The 24,644-nt window shown below is 46.8% G+C and overlaps 1 protein-coding gene across 2 annotated transcripts; it reads left to right on the forward strand.

Annotated features, from left to right (window-relative positions):
• The first annotated feature begins 1,666 nt into the window (after positions 1-1,666).
• LOC142917288 (uncharacterized) lies at positions 1,667-24,603 on the forward strand. Of its 2 annotated transcripts, none has more exons than XM_076061922.1 (7): positions 1,667-1,734; positions 11,550-11,679; positions 14,004-14,188; positions 15,269-15,470; positions 21,974-22,049; positions 23,681-23,745; positions 24,381-24,603. In XM_076061922.1, exons 2-7 carry the CDS (start codon positions 11,628-11,630, stop codon positions 24,506-24,508), a joined length of 708 nt encoding a protein of 235 aa, XP_075918037.1. In that variant the 5' UTR covers positions 1,667-1,734; positions 11,550-11,627; the 3' UTR covers positions 24,509-24,603. The 2 variants fall into 2 exon arrangements, with proteins under 2 accessions (XP_075918037.1, XP_075918038.1); XM_076061923.1 differs by lacking the exon at positions 24,381-24,603 and adding an exon at positions 17,340-17,518.
• The last annotated feature ends 41 nt before the right edge of the window (positions 24,604-24,644 follow it).

A 24,644-nucleotide genomic window follows, 5' to 3' on the forward strand; every position in this document is an offset into this window, starting at 1 on the left:
CTATACCTAATACATGAAAACTTGAAATGAAACTTGAATAACAGACTGTTGAGGCAATTGCTGTTGGCGAGTAACAGCGTCTATGAAGGCTGGCACAGCACACGAGCAGTGGGTGGCCAACAGCAGGTCCGGCCACCAGAGACCCACAGAGACCCACAGGGAAACATAGAGACTGACAGAGACACACAGAGACCCACAGAGACTCAGAGAGACCGACAGAGACACACAGAGACCCAGAGACACCCACAGAGACACACTGAGATACACAGAGACCAACAGACACAGAGACTCATAGAGACCCACAGGGACACACAGAGACCCGTACAGACCCGTAGAGACTCATAGAGACCCATATAGACCCAGAGTGACTGAGACTCGTAGACACCCATAGAGGCTCAGGGACTCACAGAGACCCATAGAGACACCATCACCACCATCATCACAACCATGATCATCACCACCATCACAACCACCACCACGATCACACTGCACCAGGTACTCATTTAAAGCCATACCGACCCATGGAAAGCGGTTTAAATATTCGGCACCATTATTGGTCGTGAGTGGGGAGGAATTGAACTCTGTTCACTGGGTTCGCAACACAGCATTGCAAGCCACCACACTGCCGCTCCCCATTAGGACGACGCACACGGCATTGACAACCTTGATGCTTCCGGTTGCTTGCGATGAAGTGACCGGTTGGCTCAGCCTGTCAAGAGCACCGAGCTGTACCGCTGAGACCATGGGTTTGAAATTCAGGCAACTTGCTTGTGATTTTAAACCAGGTTTCTCAAGCGTATTGCATTTGGCTAAATTCCAGCTGAGAATGAAAATATCAGTTTCACTCGTACGTGAAACATTTTTCTCGGTGGCAGGGCGTGTGGGGAGGTGCTGCTCATGACTGTTTGGGGGGGGGGGGGGTGGTGGTGACACGTGGCCCCCCAATGATCCGATCAAAATCCCTCATTTCGATCGGATCATTGGGGTTTACAGTGAGGGAAAAAAAGTATTTGATCCCCTGCTGATTTTGTACGTTTGCCCACTGACAAAGAAATATAATTTTAAGAAATATAATTTTAAGAAATATAATTTTAAGAAATATAATTTTAATGGTAGGTTTATTTGAACAGTGAGAGATAGAATAACAACAACAAAATCCAGAAAAATGCATGTCAAAAATGCTATAAATTGATTTGCATTTTAATGAGGGAAATAAGTATTTGACTCCCTCTCAATCAGAAAGATTTCTGGCTCCCAGGTGTCTTTTATACAGGTAACGAGCTGAGATTAGGAGCACACTCTTAGAGGGAGTGCTCCTAATCTCAGCTCGTTACCTGTATAAAAGACACCTGTCCACAGAAGCAATCAATCAATCAATCAGATCCCAAACTCTCCACCAGTCAACGCCCTACCTGGTTGATTGACGTTGAGAGACCACGCCCACACACGTGATCGTCTAACGTGGTCGATTCCCACGTCTACACAGTAGGAATCGATTAATGAAGGTTCATTTTAGACCACTGTTGATTCCCATGTTATCCCAATGCAAATCGATTTTATTAGCCTAAGCCACAAATAAATCGGTTCCCATGTTGTCCCAATTGAAATCGACTCATACATCCGTAATTCTATTATAATCGATTCCTAATGTTATCCCATTAGGAATCGGCGCGAGAATAGTTAATCGAAATTTGAATCGATTTTCTCTGCAGGTGACTTGGCGCAGCAGCCACGGTAAGCCGAGCCGATCGATACATCATCGGGTGCCAGGTTGTGGTGGACGTGGGGAGCGGTGGTGCAGTGGTTAGCGCACTGTGTGTGTGTGGGGAGCGGTGGTGCAGTGGTTAGCGCACTGTGTGTGTGTGGGGAGCGGCGGTGCAGTGGTTAGCGCACTGTGTGAGTGTGTGTTGAGTTTATGTGTGCGTTGGGGTGGTAGCTGTGAACACAGTGGGTACTGTGTGGTTAGTAGTGACAAGTACATTATTATACAGCAGTGCCTTAAACTTGTTATTAGATTCAAGTATAACGTTGCAATGACTATTGTTTGCTAAACATAACTTAACATTTTTAATGACTGAGTTGAGTTTATGCGTGCATTGGGGTGGTAGCTGTGAACACAGTGGGGACTGTCTGTGTACTCAGTAGTGAGTAGTACATTATTATACAGCAGTGCATCTCATACACACACATCTCATACACACACACACGCATCTCATACACACACGCATCTCATACACACACACACATCTCATACACACACACATCTCATACACACCCACGCATCTCATACACACACATGCATCTCATACACACACACGCATCTCATATACACATGCATCTCATATACACACACATCTCATACACACACACACACATCTCATACACACACACATCTCATACACACACACTCGCATGCATCTCATACACACAAAGACAAAGACCCCCGTATAGCCTTAACAGACTCGGGGCAATCACTGGGAGCCAACACCTATGAAGGCCGGCCCAGCACACGATGGGGTGGGTGGCCAAACACCACGCCTGGCCGCATTTGTCTCCCAAGTGGCGATGTTCACACCCTGCACCAAGTACTCATTTAAGGCTGAGTTGACTTCAAAGACGGAAACAGGAATACTTCTTCACAATTATGGCAAATCGCCTGATGAAGCTGGTTGTAATAATCAGTGAAACGTCATACTCTAATGGTAAATGTTCTGGGTTTACTATCCAATACACAACCAGTGTGCTGAAGCAGTAACTAATTGGCACGTTTTGTTTACGTGACAAACCTTACTAATTGGCTGTGTCAGGTGGTGGCGGGTTTAACGACACATTTATATTTACGCAATCTAACCCAAAAAAAGGTCCCTTTATTATGGATGATATTGGTCGCAAAAGCCTACTAGGTTTTAAACTGAGTCGACCCAGGGGAAGCCCAGGACTGGTTCAGATCATCGTCGCTGGTGTTGGCCGTGAGTGGGAATCACTCAGGTCGCCAGGTTCGTAGTGCAGCACGCTCACCGCTGCACTACCGCTTCCCATATACACACACACATGCATCTCATACACACAACAAAGACAAATATTTCGATTTAAAGCTTTCGTGACTGCAATGATTCATCTTCTTTGGTTCTTTCGGTAAAGTCACGTAGAATAAGAATAAAATAATAAATTGATAAAATAAAATAACACAATAATATTCTCACGACGTTTCGGCCACAACACAAGCGGCCTTCATCAGGTGAAGGGACGAGACTGTCTGGTAGGACAGCGCTGGAGTGAAAGAGCCACGTTCAGATCACGGCCTTTAAGCCTCAACTTTAGCACCACGGATAGCTACGGGCCCCGTTCAGACGGACGAGTTCGTCCATGGTCGGAACAGAGGAGGGGGAGAGAGACAGCTGCGAGGCCCTAGTATACTCCATGTTGTAAAACCATACCATTAACCGTGGTGTGAGAGGTATTAAGAGGCAATGCTGGCGAAAGAGCTGCGGTCTGAAGGTCATCGTAAAAATACAATTAATTAAGAACAGAAATGATTTAAAACATCTTTCCAGTGGTTACTAAGCCAGAATCCATCTTCTCGGTTGAAATTGTCTCTGTGCTTGTATATGTGAATGGCCTCATGAACGAATCTCTCATGGTAGCCGGTTGGTTTGCAAAGAACCTCTGTCTTGGAGAAGTCAATGTCATGTGAGCCCACTGAATTATAACAGTGATCTGCCACGGCAGAGGAGTTCGTCCTACCGTGTTTCAAGTCTGCTTTATGTTCGCGGATGCGGTCCGAGATATGTCTTTTGGTTTCTCCAATGTAGCTACTACCACAGAGGCACTTTAGTTTGTAAACGCCCGGGTACTGTATGTCTGGAACAGCATCTTTTACAGATGGAACTAAATCACGGATTTTATGTACTGTGTTGAATCGGACCTGGATCTTGTGTTTATTCAGGATTTTGGAGATCTTTTTTAGTGACCCCTGCAATGTAGGGTAAGGTAATAGTTTTGAGTGGCTCCACAAGAGGATCCTTCTTCATGACTGGAGTGATGGCTTTGCGGATTGTGTAGTCGGAGTAGCCATTAGCCCTGAGAGCCTGGTGTACCTGCTTGAGTTCACTGGTAATGTGTTCCTGGTCGGAAATGCATTGGGCTCTATGGTATAGAGTCTTGATGAGGGAGTTCTTCTGGGATGGATGGTGGTGGGAATCCGGTTTCAAGTAAGCATCTGTATGGGTAGCTTTCCTGTAGACAGAGTGGCTCATTGAACCATCATGTCTCCTTTTAATTAAGACATCCAAAAAGGGTAGTTTGCCATCTTTTTCGACCTCCATGGTAAATCTGATGGCTGGGTGTATGGAATTGATGTGGTTGCGGAATTGGTCTAGAGCAGGCTGGCCATGTGGCCAGATGACAAAGGTGTCATCAACGTACCTCTTCCATAAGGTCGGGCGTAGAGTGGCAGTCTGGATGGCGTCAGTTTCAAATTTTTCCATGAATACGTTGGCTACAACCGGAGATAGGGGGGAGCCCATTGGGGTGCCCTCAGTTTGTTTGTAGAAAGTTCCATTCCAGGTGAAGTATGTGTTGGTTAAGCAATGTCTCACCAGGGGGGGTACATCAGTATGCAGTCCTTGATGAACCAGGTCTTCAATGATAGCGATGGTGTCAGGTACCGGGACTTTGGTGAACAAGGACACCACATCAAAACTGACAAGCAGGTCGTTTGGGGACAGGGAAATGCCTTTGATTGTCGATACCAGGTGAGTAGAATTTAGTACCGCAGAGGTGGTTTTTCCAGTGAAAGGTCGCAGTATATCAGCAAGAAAACGTGCCAGTTTGTAGGTGGGGGAGTTGATAGTAGAGACGATGGGACGAAGGGGTGTATCTTCTTTGTGTATCTTTGGAAGGCCATATAATCTTGGTGGTCTGGCAGCAGAGGGTTTCAACGAGAACTGTTTGATCTCATCAATTAATGCTGTTGAATCAGAGATGATTTTGTTCGTTTTGGTGACCAGGCTGTTGGTGGGATCTCTTTTTATTTTTGTATAGCTGCCATCGTCGAGTAGTTCTTGAATTTTGTTGTTATATTCTGTTTTGTCCATGATGACAGTGGCATTGCCTTTGTCGGCTGAGAGGACGACAATATCATCCCTCTTTTTTAATTGAGATAATTCAAAACGTTCGTCTTTGCTGATGTTGCTGGGTGGCAACTTAGCGTTTTTGAGGGTTGCAGCGATTTCAGATCTTGCTACGTCTGCAGAGATGTGACTCAAGCCCTTGAGTGCAACGTCGACATGGGCAATGATATCATTAACCGGTAAGTGTCTCGGTGTGACAGCAAAGTTTAGACCTTTAGCTAAAACGGATTTCAGACCATCAGAAATGGAACTGTTACTGCGATTAATTACGACTTTGTTGACGTCTATCTTTTCGGTGTGTGGATCCGATTTTTTGCTGGAGAGGTGATTGAATTTGGAAATCAAATTGTCCCTACATTTGTTCGACATAGTGGCAGCCGAAGAGGTAGTCATATTGTCTACATGTTCCCAATCCGATGTAGACATTGTTGCTGTCAATTTTAAGTGTGATTTGTAGAGTGTCTTGTCTAACTGATCGAGTTCGGTGCATGTAAGTCTGATTTTTTCCCAGATAAGAGCGAAGCTAGTTCTAGCTAGAATTCGTTTTGCATTGAGAGAAGTTGCAACAGCAGAGGTTAGTGTAAATGCGGTTGGTATTACCTTAGAGTCGCGGCATCTCTTCAGAAAGGTGAGAGACTCGATTAGTTGAGCCTTATTCTTAGTTTTTTCGGTAAAGTCACGTTGAAGAGAAACAACAAAATAACAAAATATATATAAAACAATAAAAAATTCTCACGACGTTTCGACCATAACTCAAACGGTCATCATCAGGTGTGTCGGTTTGCATAAATTTATTTTGAAAACGGCATATTTATTTATTTATATAAAAATAACGTTTGCGTCACGCGCAACGATTGGCTGTTTGCCAGGACTAGTCCATCTATTTTTTGAAAAGAGGAGGGGGGAGACGAAATTTGTTTTTATGTATGCTGTCTGAAAGCCACTGTAAGCGTGAACAATCAATCAAGAACTGAAATGATTTATCAAATCTTTCCAATGATTGCTAAGATAGAATCCATCTTCTCGGTTGAAATTGTCTCTGTGTTTGTATATGTGGATAGCCTCATGAACGAATCTCTCATGGAAGCCAGATGGCTTACAAAGAACCTCCGTCTTGGAAAAGTCAATGGCATGTGAGCCTACTGAATTAGAACAATGATCTGCTACGGCCGAGGTGTTGGTCCTACCGTGTTTAAGGTCTGCTTTATGTTCACGAATGCGGTCCGAGATATGGCGTTTGGTTTCTCCAATGTACGTGCTTGAGTTCACTGCTTATGTGTTCCTGGTCGGATATGCATTGGGCTCTATGATACAGAGTCTTGATGAGAGAATTCTTCTGTGATGGATGGTGGTGGGAATCCGGTTTCAGATAAGCATCCGTATGGGTAGCTTTCCTGTAAAAAAGGTATCTTGCCACTCTGTCTACAGGAAAGCTACCCATACGGATGCTTATCTGAAACCGGATTCCCACCACCATCCATCACAGAAGAATTCTCTCATCAAGACTCTGTATCATAGAGCCCAATGCATATCCAACCAGGAACACATAAGCAGTGAACTCAAGCACGTACACCAAGCTCTTAGGGCTAATGGTTGCTCCGACTATACAATCCGCAAGCTATCACTCAAACCATGAAGAAGAACCCTCTTGAGGAGCCTTTCAAAACCATCACTTTACCCTACATTGCTGGGATCACAAAAAAGATCTCCAAAATCTTGAATAAACACAAGATCCAGGTCCGTTTCAACACATTACATAAAATCCGTGATCTGGTTCCGTCTGTAAAAGATGTGATTCCGGACATACAATACCCTGGTGTCTACAAACTAAGTTGCCTCTGTGGTAGTAGTTACATTGGAGAAACCAAACGCCATATCTCGGACCGCATTCGTGAACATAAAGCAGACCTTAAACACGGTAGGACCAACACCTCGGCCGTAGCAGATCATTGTTCTAATTCAGTAGGCTCACATGCCATTGACTTTTCCAAGACGGAGGTTCTTTGTAAGCCATCTGGCTTCCATGAGAGATTCGTTCATGAGGCTATCCACATATACAAACACAGAGACAATTTCAACCGAGAAGATGGATTCTATCTTAGCAATCATTGGAAAGATTTGATAAATCATTTCAGTTCTTGATTGATTGTTCACGCTTACAGTGGCTTTCAGACAGCATACATAAAAACAAATTTCGTCTCCCCCCTCCTCTTTTCAAAAAATAGATGGACTAGTCCTGGCAAACAGCCAATCGTTGCGCGTGACGCAAACGTTATTTTATATAAATAAATAAATATGCCGTTTTCAAAATAAATTTATGCAAACCGACACACCTGATGATGACCGTTTGAGTTATGGTCGAAACGTCGTGAGAATTTTTTATTGTTTTATATATATTTTGTTATTTTGTTGTTTCTCTTCAACGTGACTTTACCGAAAAAACTAAGAATATGAATTACTGCAGTCACGAAAGCTTTAAATCAAAATTTAGTTGAGCCTTCTTATCCCGGAGTCTTTTGAATGATCTTAAGGATGTGTGGAATCCCTCCCCGTAGAGGCGGTTAAATTTCGATTTAAAGCTTTCGTGACTGCAATGATTCATCTTCTTTGGTTCTTTCGGTAAAGTCACATAGAATGAGAATAAAATAATAAATTGATAAAATAAAATAACACAATAATAATTTCAGATGGTCTGAAATCCGTTTTAGCTAAAGGTCTAAACTTTGCTGTCACACCGAGACACTTACCGGTTAATGATATCATTGCCCATGTCGACGTTGCACTCAAGGGCTTGAGTCACATCTCTGCAGCGTAGCAAGATCTGAAATCGCTGCAACCCTCAAAAACGCTAAGTTGCCACCCAGCAACATCAGCAAAGACGAACGTTTTGAATTATCTCAATTAAAAAAGAGGGATGATATTGTCGTCCTCTCAGCCGACAAAGGCAATGCCACTGTCATCATGGACAAAACAGAATATAACAACAAAATTCAAGAACTACTCGACGATGGCAGCTATACAAAAATAAAAAGAGATCCCACCAACAGCCTGGTCACCAAAACGAACAAAATCATCTCTGATTCAACAGCATTAATTGATGAGATCAAACAGTTCTCGTTGAAACCCTCTGCTGCCAGACCACCAAGATTATATGGGCTTCCAAAGATACACAAAGAAGATACACCCCTTCGTCCCATCGTCTCTACTATCAACTCCCCCACCTACAAACTGGCACGTTTTCTTGCTGATATACTGCGACCTTTCACTGGAAAAACCACCTCTGCGGTACTAAATTCTACTCACCTGGTATCGACAATCAAAGGCATTTCCCTGTCCCCAAACGACCTGCTTGTCAGTTTTGATGTGGTGTCCTTGTTCACCAAAGTCCCGGTACCTGACACCATCGCTATCATTGAAGACCTGGTTCATCAAGGACTGCATACTGATGTACCCCCCCTGGTGAGACATTGCTTAACCAACACATACTTCACCTGGAATGGAACTTTCTACAAACAAACTGAGGGCACCCCAATGGGCTCCCTCCTATCTCCGGTTGTAGCCAACGTATTCATGGAAAAATTTGAAACTGACGCCATCCAGACTGCCACTCTACGCCCGACCTTATGGAAGAGGTACGTTGATGACACCTTTGTCATCTGGCCACATGGCCAGCCTGCTCTAGACCAATTCCGCGACCACATCAATTCCATACACCCAGCCATCAGATTTACCATGGAGGTCGAAAAAGATGGCAAACTACCCTTTTTGGATGTCTTAATTAAAAGGAGACATGATGGTTCAATGAGCCACTCTGTCTACAGGAAAGCTACCCATACAGATGCTTACTTGAAACCGGATTCCCACCACCATCCATCCCAGAAGAACTCCCTCATCAAGACTCTATGCCATAGAGCCCAATGCATTTCCGACCAGGAACACATTATCAGTGAACTCAAGCACGTACACCAGGCTCTCAGGGCTAATGGCTACTCCGGCTACACAATCCGCAAAGCCATCACTCCAGTCATGAAGAAGGATCCTCTTGTGGAGCCACTCAAAACCATCACCTTACCCTACATTGCAGGGGTCACTAAAAAAGATCTCCAAAATCCTGAATAAACACAAGATCCAGGTCCGATTCAACACAGTACATAAAATCCGTGATTCAGTTCCATCTGTAAAAGATGCTGTTCCAGACATACAGTACCCGGGCGTTTACAAACTAAAGTGCCTCTGTGGTAGTAGCTACATTGGAGAAACCAAAAGACATATCTCGGACCGCATCCGCGAACATAAAGCAGACTTGAAACACGGTAGGACGAACTCCTCTGCCGTGGCAGATCACTGTTATAATTCAGTGGGCTCACATGACATTGACTTCTCCAAGACGGAGGTTCTTTGCAAACCAACCGGCTACCATGAGAGATTCGTTCATGAGGCCATTCACATATACAAGCACAGAGACAATTTCAACCGAGAAGATGGATTCTGGCTTAGTAACCACTGGAAAGATGTTTTAAATCATTTCTGTTCTTATTAATTGTATTTTTACGATGACCTTCAGACCGCAGCTCTTTCGCCAGCATTGCCTCTTAATACCTGTCACACCACGGTTAATGGTATGGTTTTACAACATGGAGTATACTAGGGCCTCGCAGCTGTCTCTCTCCCCCTCCTCTGTTCCGACCATGGACGAACTCGTCCGTCTGAACGGGGCCCGTAGCTATCCGTGGTGCTAAAGTTGAGGGTAAGAATCCACCCATTTTTTCGCCATATAGCATTGTGATATATAACGACTTATTGTTGGTAGCTTAGCTGATTGGAGAATATAGAGTTTATTGATAACATTTAGGTAATTTATGTTTTAGTTGTTTATTGGTTCACTATATAGTAATGTGAATAGCTCAGATGTGTAGGCCTTGACTTCAACATAGTCATTTCTGTGACCAGTCACTAGCTAATCACTCAGTTATTTCAATGCTAAATTCGCCTAGTTATTTCAATGCTAAATTCTCCTGTTTGATTTGTACTAAGTGCCTCGGTGAATGTGTATGGTCTGACTTTAACGTAGCTATTTCTGTGAGCAGTTACAAGCTAATCACTCAGCTATTTCAATGCTAAATTCTATGCTAATTCTATTGTCAAGGGGTGCCTCTGCGGATGTGTATGCTTTAACTTAGCTATTTCAATGCTAAATTCTATGCTAATTCCATTGTCAAGGGGTGCCTCTGCGGATGTGTATGCTATTTCTGTGACCAGTCACAAGCTAATCATTCAGCCATTTCAATGCTAAATTATATGCTAATTCCTTTGTCAAGGCGCTTTGTTCCTCTCACACAGCTTAAAGGCCGTGATCTGAACGTGGCTCTTTCACTCCAGCGCTGTCCTACCAGACAGTCTCGTCCCTTCACCTGATGAAGGCCGCTTGTGTTGTGGCCGAAACGTCGTGAGAATATTATTGTGTTATTTTATTTTATTTTATCAATTTGTTATTTTATTCTCATTCTACGTGACTTTACCGAAAGAACCAAAGAAGACAATGTTTCTACTTGCTCTGATGTCCGTGATCTTTGTGTTTGATATAAATTTCACCCCCTTTTGCAACGTTAGCTGATTCGATGGCTTCGTTATGTTTTCTTCACCATCGTCTAAATTGTTGCTCTCGGCATATACGCGATGCCACCGCAAGATCAGTGACGCGCACGCCGCTGTCATACTTTTTTCTACGATCTCTTATTTCACGTCGACAGTGATCCTCGCCATTTTCTTCGCAGCTTGGCTTTCCTCACTAACCTTCTTGAATGAATTGACAAAAAAAATTAACGTTAAAATGACAAAAAACACCACGTGGAAATTCACGGAGAGTTGTAGCAAAAGGGTTGCGCACTGAACGAGATCTACTGGACAGGCAGACTGAGGAGCGGCGCTTTGTTTAAGTCGTGAACGGGCTCTACTCTACGCGGTGACTCATCCCGACCCATACAAGTTGCAGCAAGCGCATCGTACCCCAAGCAAGACGTATCCCAAGACATTTTTTCTCTCGTCAAATACACGACGTGGACCAAATTCAACGTATTCCAAAGCGGTCGTCCACTGTAAATGCGTTTTGGTGAGGAGAGTGCGATGTTGCTGTGATGTAACAGTCGATAACGCTGGTGTTGTTGACGAGGTACAAGAACCAATGGTCGCCGCCTCAGAGCTGAATGTGAACGTCCATTTCAATGCTATAAAATACTGTGAATTATTAAGGTCTAAAATATGAAGCGCGGTGGAAGGATGGTGTCTGATCGACTTATTGCAGGTTAGAGATGTTAACTTATTTGTATTGTATAATGTCATTGTAGTGGTGTGTGCATTGTCTTAATCAATAATCTAATGGTGTGAAATGCATTGTGTTTTAATACGCAACATACATAGGGTTCACGGCGGGAGGAGAAGGGGACGGTGGTGGTGTACCAGCTACACCAGCGGCAGCAAGAACGCGCCGGCCACGCCATGTTGCCGCGGTGTCTAGCGGTGCTCCTTCTGGCCTCCGTCGCGGTCCGAGGTAACAACCACCGTGAACACCGACCAGTCCAGTTCGCTTATTGGTTAGAGCCCTGTGAGCCATGCGGCTCTTGAATCGGGTTGCAACCGCAACGAAACAATAACACGAACAAGAAACCGCAGCGGCAGCATCCAGCAAGCGTCACCGTGACGGTAATCGTCATTGACGCCGTTGTTCGGCATCGTCTTGTCTAGCGTCGTCATCGTCGTCGTCATCCGTAGACGCGTCAGCACCGCCATCGTATAATCCGTAGTTGTGGCAGCAGGTTTCCGACATCGCTGTTATCAGCAGAGTTCATCATTTGGAGAGGCTAATAGGGTGGCTGGAATCGCCAGTGTTCTGTGCATTGAACAAATAAACAGCCCAGGGCCTGCGCTTGAGCAATGGCGAGCTACAGGAGAATGCCACACGTATCGGAGCATTCATAGCTCGGGGTGAGCAGCTCTATCATGGGATACCTTTTCACCAGTATCAAAGTATTAAATATAAGAATAGATTTGACCCTTTTGACCAAGAAAACAGATGTTATTATATTTTGATTTAAAGCTTTCGGGACTGCAGGGATTCATATTCTTGGTTCTTTCGGTAAAGTCACCATGTAGAAGGGAAACAATAAAATAATAACAATATAAAACAATAAAATTCCCTTCTATGTGACTTTACCGAAATGACCAAGAAAACATGTTATTATGTTCAAATACCAAATAGATAACTTTGTCAAGGAATCAATTACTGCATCAGCTACACGTACTTGTGGTGAACATGCAAACAGACATGGTCTGATAAAAAAAATATATATAGTGCATTGTACTCTTTGGTTTTTTCGGTAAAGTCACGTAGGTAAAAAAAAAATCTAGAATCTAAATGATAACAGCTGAATTAAACAACTAAATTAAATGATTTAATTAAATTAAATGATTTAATTTAGTTGTTTTCATTTATTTTATTGATTTTTTTTTACCCACGTGACTTTCCCGAAAAAACCAAAGAGTATGAATCCTTGCAGTCACGAAATCTTCAAATCTAGAAATAGCGCATTGTCTTTGTACTGTTGTTGGCGTTCCCTGGTCTGACAATGGTGAGGCTAGGCCATTAAGAACAAGGCTGTCTCTGGTGTAGACCAATCGGTTTCTCAAAGACAATGCATATAAGATTATAGTCACGTTACTTTTTTTATTTAAAGCTTTCGTGACTGCAGGGATTCATATTCTTGCTTCTTTCGGTAAAGTCACCACGTAGAAGGGAAACAATAAAATAATAATATATATATAAAACAATAAAATTATCACGATGTTTAGACTGCAACACAAGCAATCATCATCAGGTGTGAAAAACCACGGCAAGCAATGTATTTATTATTTTATTGTTTCCCTTCTACTTGACTTTACCGAAAGAACCAAGAATATAGTTACGTTATTATTATTAAAGCACTGCATATATTATCAGAGGTTGTTTGCATGGTCACCACACGTACCGTATGTGTGGTCATTTTCAGACTTGGTTCCCTGCAAAAGGTGTCTATTTGGTGTTGGAACATCTTAACACAACTCCTCTTTGATTAGTTTAACACGTAGGCTTTCGCGACCAATATTATTCATAATAAAGGTTTTTGGGTTAGATCGCGTTATTTATAAATGTGTCGTAACCCTCCACCACCCGACACGGCCAATCAGCAAAAAAAAGTGTCACGTTGACAAAAGACAAATAATTCACTACTTTAGCCCACCGGTGTGTTAAAGAGTGAATCCACATTTACAGTTTGAGTACGACGTTTCGCTGGTAAATACATCCAGCATCATCGGGCAATTTGCCAGAATGGTAAAGCCCTCGCTTGCTCCCGGTCTTAAATAGAGCAGCAGGGTGACGTCATCATTTAACTCATATCAGGTGCAGTGATGAGAGGCAGGGGGGGAATTGTAATTATATAATCGATTGGTAATCAGCCATTGGTTATGATTAGTAATGAGTTGTAGATTAGTAATTAGTTGTAATGTGTGTTAGTGATTATATGCTACGTTAGTAATCCGTTAATTAGCATGTGTTTCCCCTATAAGGAATTGTAATATGTATTATTTAATAATACTCAAACTGTAAATGTTGTGGATTCACTCTTCAACACCACCGGTGTGGGGCTAAAGTAGTGAACTATTTGTCTTTTGTCAACGTGACACTTTTTTTTGCTGATTGGCCGTGTCGGGTGGTGGAGGGTTACGACACATTTATAAATAACGCGATCTAACCCAAAAACAACCTTTATTGTGAATAATATTGGTCGCGAAAGCCTACTACGTGTTAAACTCTCTTTCTCCTCTCTTCCCGTGCAGATGTAACGTTCGCAGCAAAGCTCCGGCTCTCCCTGCCGGAGAGGCTGGACGCGACGGAGGGGGTGAGCTTGACCATCAACTGCTCTTTCTCACCGCCGCCGACCGACCCGAATCACGTCATCGTCAAGTGGTCCGTGTTGCCCGCGTTCTACTCGAAGAACACGCCCATTGGCGACGTCATCCAGGTGATGGGCGGACCTCATCCCGGCTCTAACTTTGAACGACCTGACTCCCCCGTCCGTGTCGCCGCTGGCATTGACACGCCGCGGTTTTTGTTTAACCGGCGGCGCGTTATTTGCGCGTGTTTGTTTTGCTCCGGAGGAGTGACGGTGTCACTCAACGACCCAGCTAACGTCTCGTCGAGTGCCACTTTTTTGTTGTTTTAAATAAGGATCTCGTTTTAAGAAGTTTGCCTAATTTCGTAATTGAACGGCTTCCTATTGAATGAAACTGGCACACCCAAGGGATAAAGCCCCACGTGCACAAGGAAAGAGCGTGCGATGTTCCAAACAAATAAAGTGGACTCTTTGATTATCCGCACTTACAGATCGGGAAGACGGCCGTGGATAATTCAAAGTCACGGATAATCCACAACTTTAACCAGTTTCTGTGGATCTCTATGCCAGAAACCACTAATATAAGTTATACATTACTAGACTTAAGGCTTTCGTGACTTCACGAGTTCATATTCTTTGGGTCTTTCGCTAAAATTTCGATTTCAAGTTTTCGTGACTGCAGGGATTCATCTTCTTGGTTCTTTCGGTAAAGTCACCACGTAGAAGGGAAACAATAAAATTATAAAAATAAAACCTAATAATGTTATTATGTTTTATTATTTTATTATTTCCCTTCTTTCGGCAAAGTCACGTAGATAGGTTCATTTTATTTGAACCTATCTGCGTGACTTTTACCGGAAGACCCAAAGAATATTTACATGTCACTGACGAGACGCGCATGCCGAATGATAACACTTTACTGCCCCTGCCCAGCAGAAGGCTCCGCCCACTTAAGCGGATGACGGCGGGGCCACAGCCAATCGGGCATCAATCAAATCGCGGCCGAATTCGTACGCTGCAGGAATCAAACAAAATAAAAAAGTCGTGCATCGCGAAACTTCGCCGCCTCCTCCGCACCGGAGTCTGGGAACGCTGCGCGAGTCGCCGGGAGCCGCTGTGGGACGCTCGGGAGAGACGGGCCGGAGACGGGCGGGCGGGCGGGCGGGCGGCAACACCGGATCGCGGCCTTTCCTTTTTTCTCGTCCGCAGATCTACAACTCGGGCGTCGACGTCGTCGGCGTCGGGGTGGCCGCGCTCGTGGGCGACGTGGCGAAGGGCGACTGCTCCGTGAGGCTCCGGCGCGTCTCCGCGGGCCTCGGCCCCGTGATTGGGTGCATGGTGGTCTGCGGGCGGTGCAACGCGGAGGACGTTGCGGTGGCACGGGAGGCGACGCTGAACGTGACGGTCGCAGGTGAACGGAGCGAGCGGCGTTTGGGGGGGGACCGTCCGATCACAAAAGGCCACTTGGCAAAAGATGGGTGGGTGGGTGTGGGTTGGTTTTATTCTAGATTTGAAGGGGACTCCAAAAACCTCAACGGTAACTCCACCCAACCCCGGTCAATTAAAATCCAAAGGGGCATCCTCTTAAAATAATCCGTCCCCAATAAACAAGGCACCGCCAGTGAACTTGAAACCAACGCCGGGACCATCTTTTCTACATCACCAATCCATATCGACGCCTCAATCTGGCTCACAATGCCTAAACTACCGCCATTAGACACTTTTTTTTCCAAATGTCTTTTGCTGTGGTTTTCACACCTGATGATGATCGCTCGCGTTGCGGTCGAAACGTCGTGATTTTTTGCTATTTTATTTTTACCTACGTGACTTTACCGAATAGAACCAAAGAGTGTGGGTTGGTTTTATATATCTACGGGAACATTTTTGGCGGTCTCACGATGATGACGAAAAGAAGAGGCTGCTTTTTTTACCCCTTTCCATTCGTCACGTCCTGAAGATGTTGCAGACGCCACTGCCGCCGTCTGTTGAGCTTGGGACTCTCGGTCCAAATTAGGCGACCGGACACACGGGTACCCGGTTTGTTCGTATCTCTGAAAGTTCCTAGTAGGACATTCGTAAGTAGGGAGTCCCTGTGATCAATTATTATAATAATATAAATTATCTTCTTTGGTTCTTTTGGTAAAGTCACGCAGATTGAGAATAAAATAATAAATTGATAAAATAAAATAACACAATAATATTTAATTCTCATTCTACGTGGTGACTTTACCGAAAGAACCAAAGAAGATGAATCCTTGCAGTCACGAAAGCTTTAAATCGAAATATAAATTATATTTGTAAATTCTGATATCGCGTTTAGCATCTATACACGCTAGCATAATGACTCCCCCCACCGCCCCCCTTTAACGAGGATTCCTTTAGCGCTCACTTTTCCCAGGGGGCCGCACCTCGAGCACTGAGGGAGGCCTGCCTGCAGTGTACCGGTGGCGTGCGCGCGAGGGGAGAATTCTCGTGTAGCACGATTCACGCGGGCCCGAGGGATGAAGCTGGTGTCATCCCGTGCGACGGCCCGAGCGGGGAGCAGCTGCGTTGGCGGTTAGCGCTACGCTGCTGCTGCTACGAATCTGGCGGCCCGAGTTCAATTCCCGTTCGCGGCCAACGCCGGTGACGGTGATTTGATCCGGCGTCGGCCTGAAACGAGTTCCCCGGTGCGGTTTGTAAACACCGCCGCTGGGGAGACAAAGGCGAGCCGGGCAGGCGTGGTGCTGGACACCCACCCTGGTGTGGCGTGCCAGCTTCCATTGCCGCTGCTCGCTAGCGGCACTTGACCTAACCGTCTGTCGAGGCTACGCCTTTGATACCCTTGAGCGTCCTGCGTGATAACGTCGCACGTCTGGTGCACATCGGTCGACCCCACGGCGCCTGCTGCTGGGTCTGTCCCCGTGACCTACCGCCAGTCTTCAAGTGCGCCGAGCCTGGCGACAAGCGCCGTGTTGTTGTTGTTGTCGACGCCCTTAGAAGAGAGCGTGCGGGGTTAGAGTGATAACGGTGAAGATGCCCCCCCCCTCCCCCCGGTGAGCCGTGTCCAGGCAGTGCCACTTTTTAGCGATTGATCCTCCTGCCTGCCTTGCCGCAGGCGAAGTTTCAAGTTTTTTTTTTCATTTCATTTTATCGGGCGCGGCCCTGCGAGCCGCGCGGCTCTCAGGTCGGGTGCAGCAACAACAGCGAACGAACAAAACGCGAAGCCGCGTTGAGCCGGTGGCGCCGCGTGCCGGTCTCACCGAGCCCCTTCTCCGTCGCCGCCCCGGTTCTCTGTCAGCCCCGCGGCGGCGCAGTGGCGACGCCGCCTCCGACCCCACAGCGACCGCGCCGCTCCCCTCGCCCACGAAGGGGACGTGGCTGGTGGCGGCGGTGGTGGAGGCGGTGGCGGTGGCGACGTTGACAGCGCTGGGCTTGGTGGCCGGGGCTGCTGCCGTCGTCGCCGCGTTCGTCTGCAAGGTGCGCTGAAGCCCGCCACCTGTTCTGTATTTTGAATTTGTGGTGTCTCTCATCATCACGGTGGCTATGAGATGTTAACTACCTCGCCCGGTATGCAGGAGGTCATGGGTCTGACCCTGATGTCTGCTGTACATTTGAAGTCTGCGTCTCTCTCTGTCTTTCTAAACACGAGATTTTGATCCTGTCCATAGTAGAGTTTGTTTGGGTGAGATCGTGTAAATATAAATGCTCTGTCGTTAAACCCGCCATCACCTGACACAGCCAATTAGTAAGGTTTGTGTCACATAAACAAAACGTGCTAAGTAGTTACTCGTTTATCGTGTAGTCTATAGTGTACTGTACAGTGTAGTGTATAGTGTAGTGTACAGTGTAGTATGCAGTGTAGTCTATAGTGTAGTATACAGTGTAGTGTATAGTGTAGTCTATAGTGTAGTATACGAGTTCATCACATACCGTTTGTGTGTTGGAGCGTGAACCCACTACAACATTTACAATTATAGTGTAGTTTATAGTGTAATGTATAGTGTAGTGTATAGTGTAGTATACTTGTTCAACACTAACTCGTTGTGTGTTGGAGCGTAAACCTACTGCAACATTTACAATTATAGTGTAGTTTATAGTGTAGCGTAGTATACAGTTTAATGTATAGTGTAGTGTATAAAGTAGTATACTAGTTCAACACTAACTGGTTGTGTGTTGGAGAGTAAATCCACTACAACATTTACAATTATAGTGTACTCTTTGTTTTTTTCGGTAAAGTCACATATAAATAAGAAATAATGAAATAACATAATAGCGTACGACGTTTCGGTTGCAACACAAGCAGCCATCATCAGGTACAGAAGAGCTAAATTTACGAGACGGGAGACACATAACCTCAGATGTATACACAGACACCCAAGTAGGGGGAACTAACACAGATACAACAGGGGACACAGAGAGAGAAGCATACCAGACAAACAGGGTTTAGCAAAATTTTTGGAAACCATGTAAAGCAACACAGTCGGTCGGTCAAAACACAATTAACGCATAGTCCGGTTGATCACGCTATTTCAAAAGATTGCTAAATTGCAAGTAAAGTATGAAACTCAAAATACAACAACAACCGCCATTCGCCACTAAGTGGCGGTGACGTCACCACGACGCTTGTGCCAGGCTATGTGCACCGTGAGGCCACGTGAAGTGTCGAACGCCCGCTGGCAGGAGGTCACTGGGCAGACCCAGGTGCCACGGGTCGACTGACTGAGATGACTGGCTGATGCACCACCTGTGCCCCCTACTGTGCCAACCTGCTGTGCTTTAGCCACCCGGCGCTCCGCTCGTTGTTCTGAGCGTCGCTCCTCCGCCCTCCGTTGTTGTTGGAGGGCGACTGCCTCCAACTGCCCAGTAGCATCCTTCACGAGCCTCCTCCACAGAGGCCGATCTTGACACCGCTGGTACCAGTCATCGGCAAGTCCACTCAGCTCCACGTCCTCCTGTACCACATCACTCCATCTCTTCTCTAGCCCGTGCCGCGCCCGCTTAGCCCCCTCTTCTTCTTCTTCTGGCACTGCAGCCTCAGCAGGGTCATCCTCACTTTGTGCCACGATGTTTTCCTGGCTGAGGGATTTTCCCTCCCCCAGGACCTCACAGAAATGCTCAGCAAATCTGCGAACCTGTTCCTGGGGGTCGGAGATTGGATCACCGTTTTTTCCCCTAATGATGGTAATAGGTGTGGCGCTGCAGGTTACTTTTTTGATGGAGTTAAATAGAGATTTGTGATCACGGGCCACTGAGGCAGACTCCATCTCCTCAGCAACCCGCGACCACCACCCATCCTTGCAGCGCCTCACGGCTCTCCGAACCTCCGAGCGAAGGCTGCGGTAAGCCTCCTCATTCTCTGACGTGGGATTCTGTAGCCGATGACAGTGGGCCTGTCGCTTTTTCTCAACCATCCTGAACACCTCCTCTGTCAGCCAGGGTCTCTGGGGAGGTCTGGACCGCGTACCCAAAGCAGCCATTGCAGCTGCATGAGTCACAGTCCTAAACCTCGCCCATTTACCCTCGACATCAGGAGGAGTCGGGGACGATGCCAATCCCAGCCGCAAGCGATGATGAAATTCTCGCTTGCAACTTTCATCAGATAACTGAGACCAGGCCACTTTATGTTGGAATGGGGTCCTGGGTGTACACCCACCACCGGAGTGGAAGAATGGCAGGCGCATCTTACAGATGACTAGTCGATGGTCAGAGGGCAGATCAGCTCCACGGTAGGTCCTGGTGTCAAGGACATGGGCTCGCATTCGCTGGTCCGTCACTATGTAGTCCAGCAGATGTTCTTGCTTGGACCCGGCATGCATCCATGATGTTGTATGGATGCGCCGATGCCCGAACAGCATGTTGGTAATTACAAGCCCATGGGCTGCACAAAAATCTAGCAGCCTCCTACCGTTGTTATTGAGCTGATCTGGCCCATGCCCTCCAATCACTCCAGACCAGGTGCCAGTATCATGACCAACTCGGGCATTGAAGTCACCCAACATGATGACTCTATCCCGAGGGGCCACTTTAGCCAGCACCTGTGACAGGAGGTCATAGAAGGCATCTGACTCATCGGCTTTGCCTGCATCCCTCCACGGATGTTCATCTTCGGTGGGGGCATAAGTAACCACGACCACCATTCCTCGCCTCCGGTTGATGGGAAGGCGAGCCCAAAGTAGCCTGGGGCTTACAGCTTCCCACACCTCACCGCCACGCTCCCACGCCCCCTTCATTCTTTTGTTCAAAAGAAGACCCACACCCTGTTGTTTGGCAGTCTGCTGCCCCGAGTAGAGGACTGTCCACCCCTCATGGTGGCAGGAGCCAGAGCCGGTCCACCGGACCTCCTGAATGCCGCATAGATCCAGGTGGTACCGGTCCAGCTCCCGACAGAGGAGTGGCAGCCTCTCCTCTGCAGTGAGCGTTCGAACATTCCACATGGCCACCCGTAGTGGCTTTTCGTTGTTTCTGGAGTAGCCCCGAGGGTAGGTATTGGCTCCGCCAATTGGGGTTTGGCCAGGAGACGTCATAGACGCCTGGCCCCCCGGGGCCTCCGGCACAAGCTTATTAGTTACATATTTCAGTTTAATTCGTGGTTTCGTGGTAATTAATTGAAGGTGGAGGGGTTACCAGCCCCTCGCACCCGTCCAGAGCCCCCGTTTAGCCCCTGTGGTGGAAACATATGCCATGAGGGGAGGAACCAATCAAAATTGGATCTCCCCCCACAGCACTGTCCACGACAGAGTTGCCCGTCCGGCACCGCGAGGAGGTAGGGGGTTGTTTTGCCGGACTCAAAATACAGACACACACACACAGACAACCAAGTGGAGCGAGCCAGCACAGAGACAAGGACACAGCAAAGCCGCCCCAAACAGGCAGAGAAGGCAAGGCTGAGTGACAATGGGACAAAATCAGCACGAGGCATGCACGGAGCAAAGCAGGGCGCTGCAGCACACAACATTTGTCTGTGTTGCTTTATATGGTTTCCAAAAATTTTGCTAAACCCTGTTTGTCTGGTATGCTTCTCTCTCTGTGTCCCCTGTTGTATCTGTGTCAGTTCCCCCTACTTGGGTGTTTGTATATACATCTGAGGTTATGTGTCTCCCCTGTCTTGTAAATTTAGCTCTTCTGTACCTGATGATGTTTGCTTGTGTTGCAACCGAAACGTCGTACGCTATTATGTTATTTCATTATTTCTTATTTATACGTGACTTTATCGAAAAAACCAAAGAGTAATCCCTGCAGTTACGAAAGCTTCAAATCAAATTATAGTGTAGTGTAGTATACAGTGTATAGTGTAGTCTATAGTGTACTGTACAGTGTAGTGTATGGCGTAGTCTATAGTGTAGTATACTAATTCATTACTAACTGGATGTGTGTTGGAGAGTAAATCCACTACAACATTTACAATTATAGTGTAGTTTATAGTGTAGTGTAGTATACAGTTTAATGTATAGTGTAGTGTATAATGTAGTATACTAGTTCAACACTAACTGGTTGTGTGTTGGAGAGTAAACCCACTACAACATTTACAATTATAGTGTAGTTTATAGCGTAGTGTAGTATACAGTGTAGTGTATAGTGTAGTCTATAGTTTAGTTTATAGTGTAGTCTATAGTGTAGTATACAGTGTGGTGTATAGTGTAGTCTATAGTGTAGTATATAGTGTAGTGTATCGTGTAGTCTATAGTGTAGTATACTAGTTCAGTACTAACTGGTTGTGTGTTGGAGAGTAAATCCACTACAACGTTTTACAATTCGAGTACCTGGTGACATTTCACCGGTAACTACGACAACAACAACCAGAAACATCAACAGACCTGACGATGCTGCTTGCTGCTGCTGCTGTTGTATTTCGGGAAGCGTCAAAGGAGTTCCGTGCGTTGTTGAGTTTATCTTCCCACCCTGCGCGTGATCTTCTCGTTCTCTTTCCTCCAGCGAGGGAGCGACGGAGCGTCCCAATCCTGGTTCCCGAGTGCCTGCTGATGAGTCACGCCGTCTCTGCCGAGTGCAGGTAGCCACCGCCACCACCACCAGCAGCTCCACTATCACCATTCCCAACACCACCACCCCCACCACCACCACCACCAGCAGCTCCACCATCACCATTCCCAACACCACCACCACCACCAGCAGCTCCACCATCACCATTCCCAACACCACCGCCGCGATAGATTTGATGTAGTCTCTTTGTTTATCAAAGTTCCTGTGCCTGACACAATTGCAAGCATTGGAGATTTGGTCCAACAAGGGCTGAATGCTGATGTACCGGCCCTGGTGACACACTGCCTCACCAACACTTACTTCACCTGGAATGGAACATTCTGCAAACAAGTTGAAGGTACCCCAATGGGTTCTCCCTTATCTCCAATCCTAGCCAATGTTTTGCATGGACAACTTTGAGACGGATGCCGTCCAGGCATCCACCCTACGTCCATCCTTGCGGTACGTGGATGACAAATTCGTCATCTGGCCACATGGCCGACCAGCTCTGAACAGATTCCTCAACCGCATCAACTCTCCATACACCCAGACATCAAATTCACAATGGAAGTGGAAAAGGATGGCAAGCTACCCTTCTTGGATGTTTTAATCGAAAGGAGACCAGATGGCTCAATGGGACACTCTGTCTACAGGAAAGCCACCCATACGGATGCTTATCTAAAACCTGACTCCCACCACCATCCTTCCCAGAAGAATTCCCTCATCAAAGCTCTACACTATGGAGCTGGATGTATTTCCGACCGTCATCACCGAGCCAGTGAACTTGAACACGTACACCAAGCTCTCAAGATGAATGGATATTCAGACTACACAATCCGTAAAGCTATCACCCCAACCGTTGGGAAATAACCGTCTGAGGACCCAATTCAAAAACATCACCTTGCCATAGCAAGAGGTCACCAAAAATAATTAAAAAACAATGAGCAAACACAAAATGCAGGTTCGAATTAACACAGCACGTAAAATTCGTGATCTGATCGCATCTGTGAAGGATGTGATCCCTGACATGCAATACCCCAGCGTCTACAAACTAAGCTGTCGTTACATTGGGGAAACTAAGCGACGTGTCTCGGACCGTTCTCGTGACCATAAGTCAGATCTGAAACACGGTAGGACCAATACCTCGGCCGTGTGCTAATCATTGTTTTAATGCGGTGGGCTCACATGACATTGATTTCTCTAAGACGAAGGTACTTTGCAACGGCATTGAAGGCAACAACCATCTACAGGCAACGATGACGATGGTAATTGTTGTTGTTGTTCCATTGGAAACCTCATTTGCCAGTAACAAAATATGATAATTGTTTTTTTAGCCTTTTATCTGGCAACAAAACTGACACCTTTTTTACAAGGAGTCATGTTTACATTGACCACAATACCTGCGGTCGGAAAGCAACCAAAAAACAACAACTCTGATAATGTATGCACGAGGCTCTAAAGAAAGCTGTCTCGGGTGTGGACCAATCAATTTCAAGTACAGTGCCACATACATTATCAGAGTTGTTGTTTTGTGTTTGCGTTCCGACCGCAGGTATTGTGGTCAATGTAAACATGACTCCTTGTTAAAAAAGGTGTCAGTTTTGTTGTCAGATAAAAGGGTAAAAAAAAACAATTATCATGTTGTTGTTGTTTTCCCGGCAGGAGAGGGGGAGGAAGTGGAGGTTTGGCCGATGAAGACGATGAGAAAGGGTGGGGAGAGACCGCCGGTGGGTGGGGAGGGACCGCCGGTGGGTGGGGAGAGACCGCCGGTGGGTGGGGAGGGACCGCCGGTGGGTGGGGAGGGACCGCCGGTGGGTGGGGAGGGACTGCCGGTGGGTGGGGAGGGACCGCCGATGGGTGGGGAGGGACCGCCGGTGGGTGGGGAGGGACCGCCGATGGGTGGTGGGGAGGGACCGCCGGTGGGTGGTGGGGAGAGACCGCCGGTGGGTGGTGGGGAGAGACCGCCGGTGGGTGGTGGGGAGAGACCGCCGGTGGGTGGTGGGGAGAGACCGCCGGTGGGCGGGGAGAGACCGCCGATGGGTGGTGGGGAGGGACCGCCGGTGGGTGGTGGGGAGAGACCGCCGGTGGGTGGTGGGGAGAGACCGCCGGTGGGTGGTGGGGAGAGACCGCCGGTGGGTGGGGAGGGACCACCGGTGGGTGGGGAGAGACCGCCGGTGGGTGGTGGGGAGAGACCGCCGGTGGGTGGGGAGAGACCGCCGGTGGGTGGTGGGGAGAGACCGGCGGAGGGTGGGGAGGGACTGCCGATGGGTGGTGGGGAGGGACCGCCGGTGGGTGGGGAGGGACCGCCGGCCTTCGGATCTTCATTCCTTGTTCTTTGTGGCGGGGTTCTTTTCCCTTTAAGGTTTTGCAAACGGCGTCAAAGTGCAGACATCCGGAGGGCATCCCGACTCCGCCCAGTGCCACAAGACAACGGAGACAAGTTTGGGAAGCCCCGGTGCATCCGTTACAAAAACCTCGTTCTTTTCTTGAATACCCAACGATGCCCATGCACATCGTATAATTAGATTATTATTATAATGCGTTGTTTACGTTGTTTTACGTTCTAATGATATAAAAATGTTTGGGGGGGGGGGGGGGGGGTGGGCGGGAACGGCACGGAAACCAC

The sequence above is a fragment of the Petromyzon marinus genome, unplaced genomic scaffold (assembly GCF_048934315.1).
Source record: "Petromyzon marinus isolate PM22_M1 ecotype Great Lakes invasive population unplaced genomic scaffold, UKy_Petmar_22M1.pri1.0 PM_G_Scaffold_44, whole genome shotgun sequence".
Classification (NCBI taxonomy): Eukaryota; Metazoa; Chordata; class Hyperoartia; order Petromyzontiformes; family Petromyzontidae; genus Petromyzon; species Petromyzon marinus.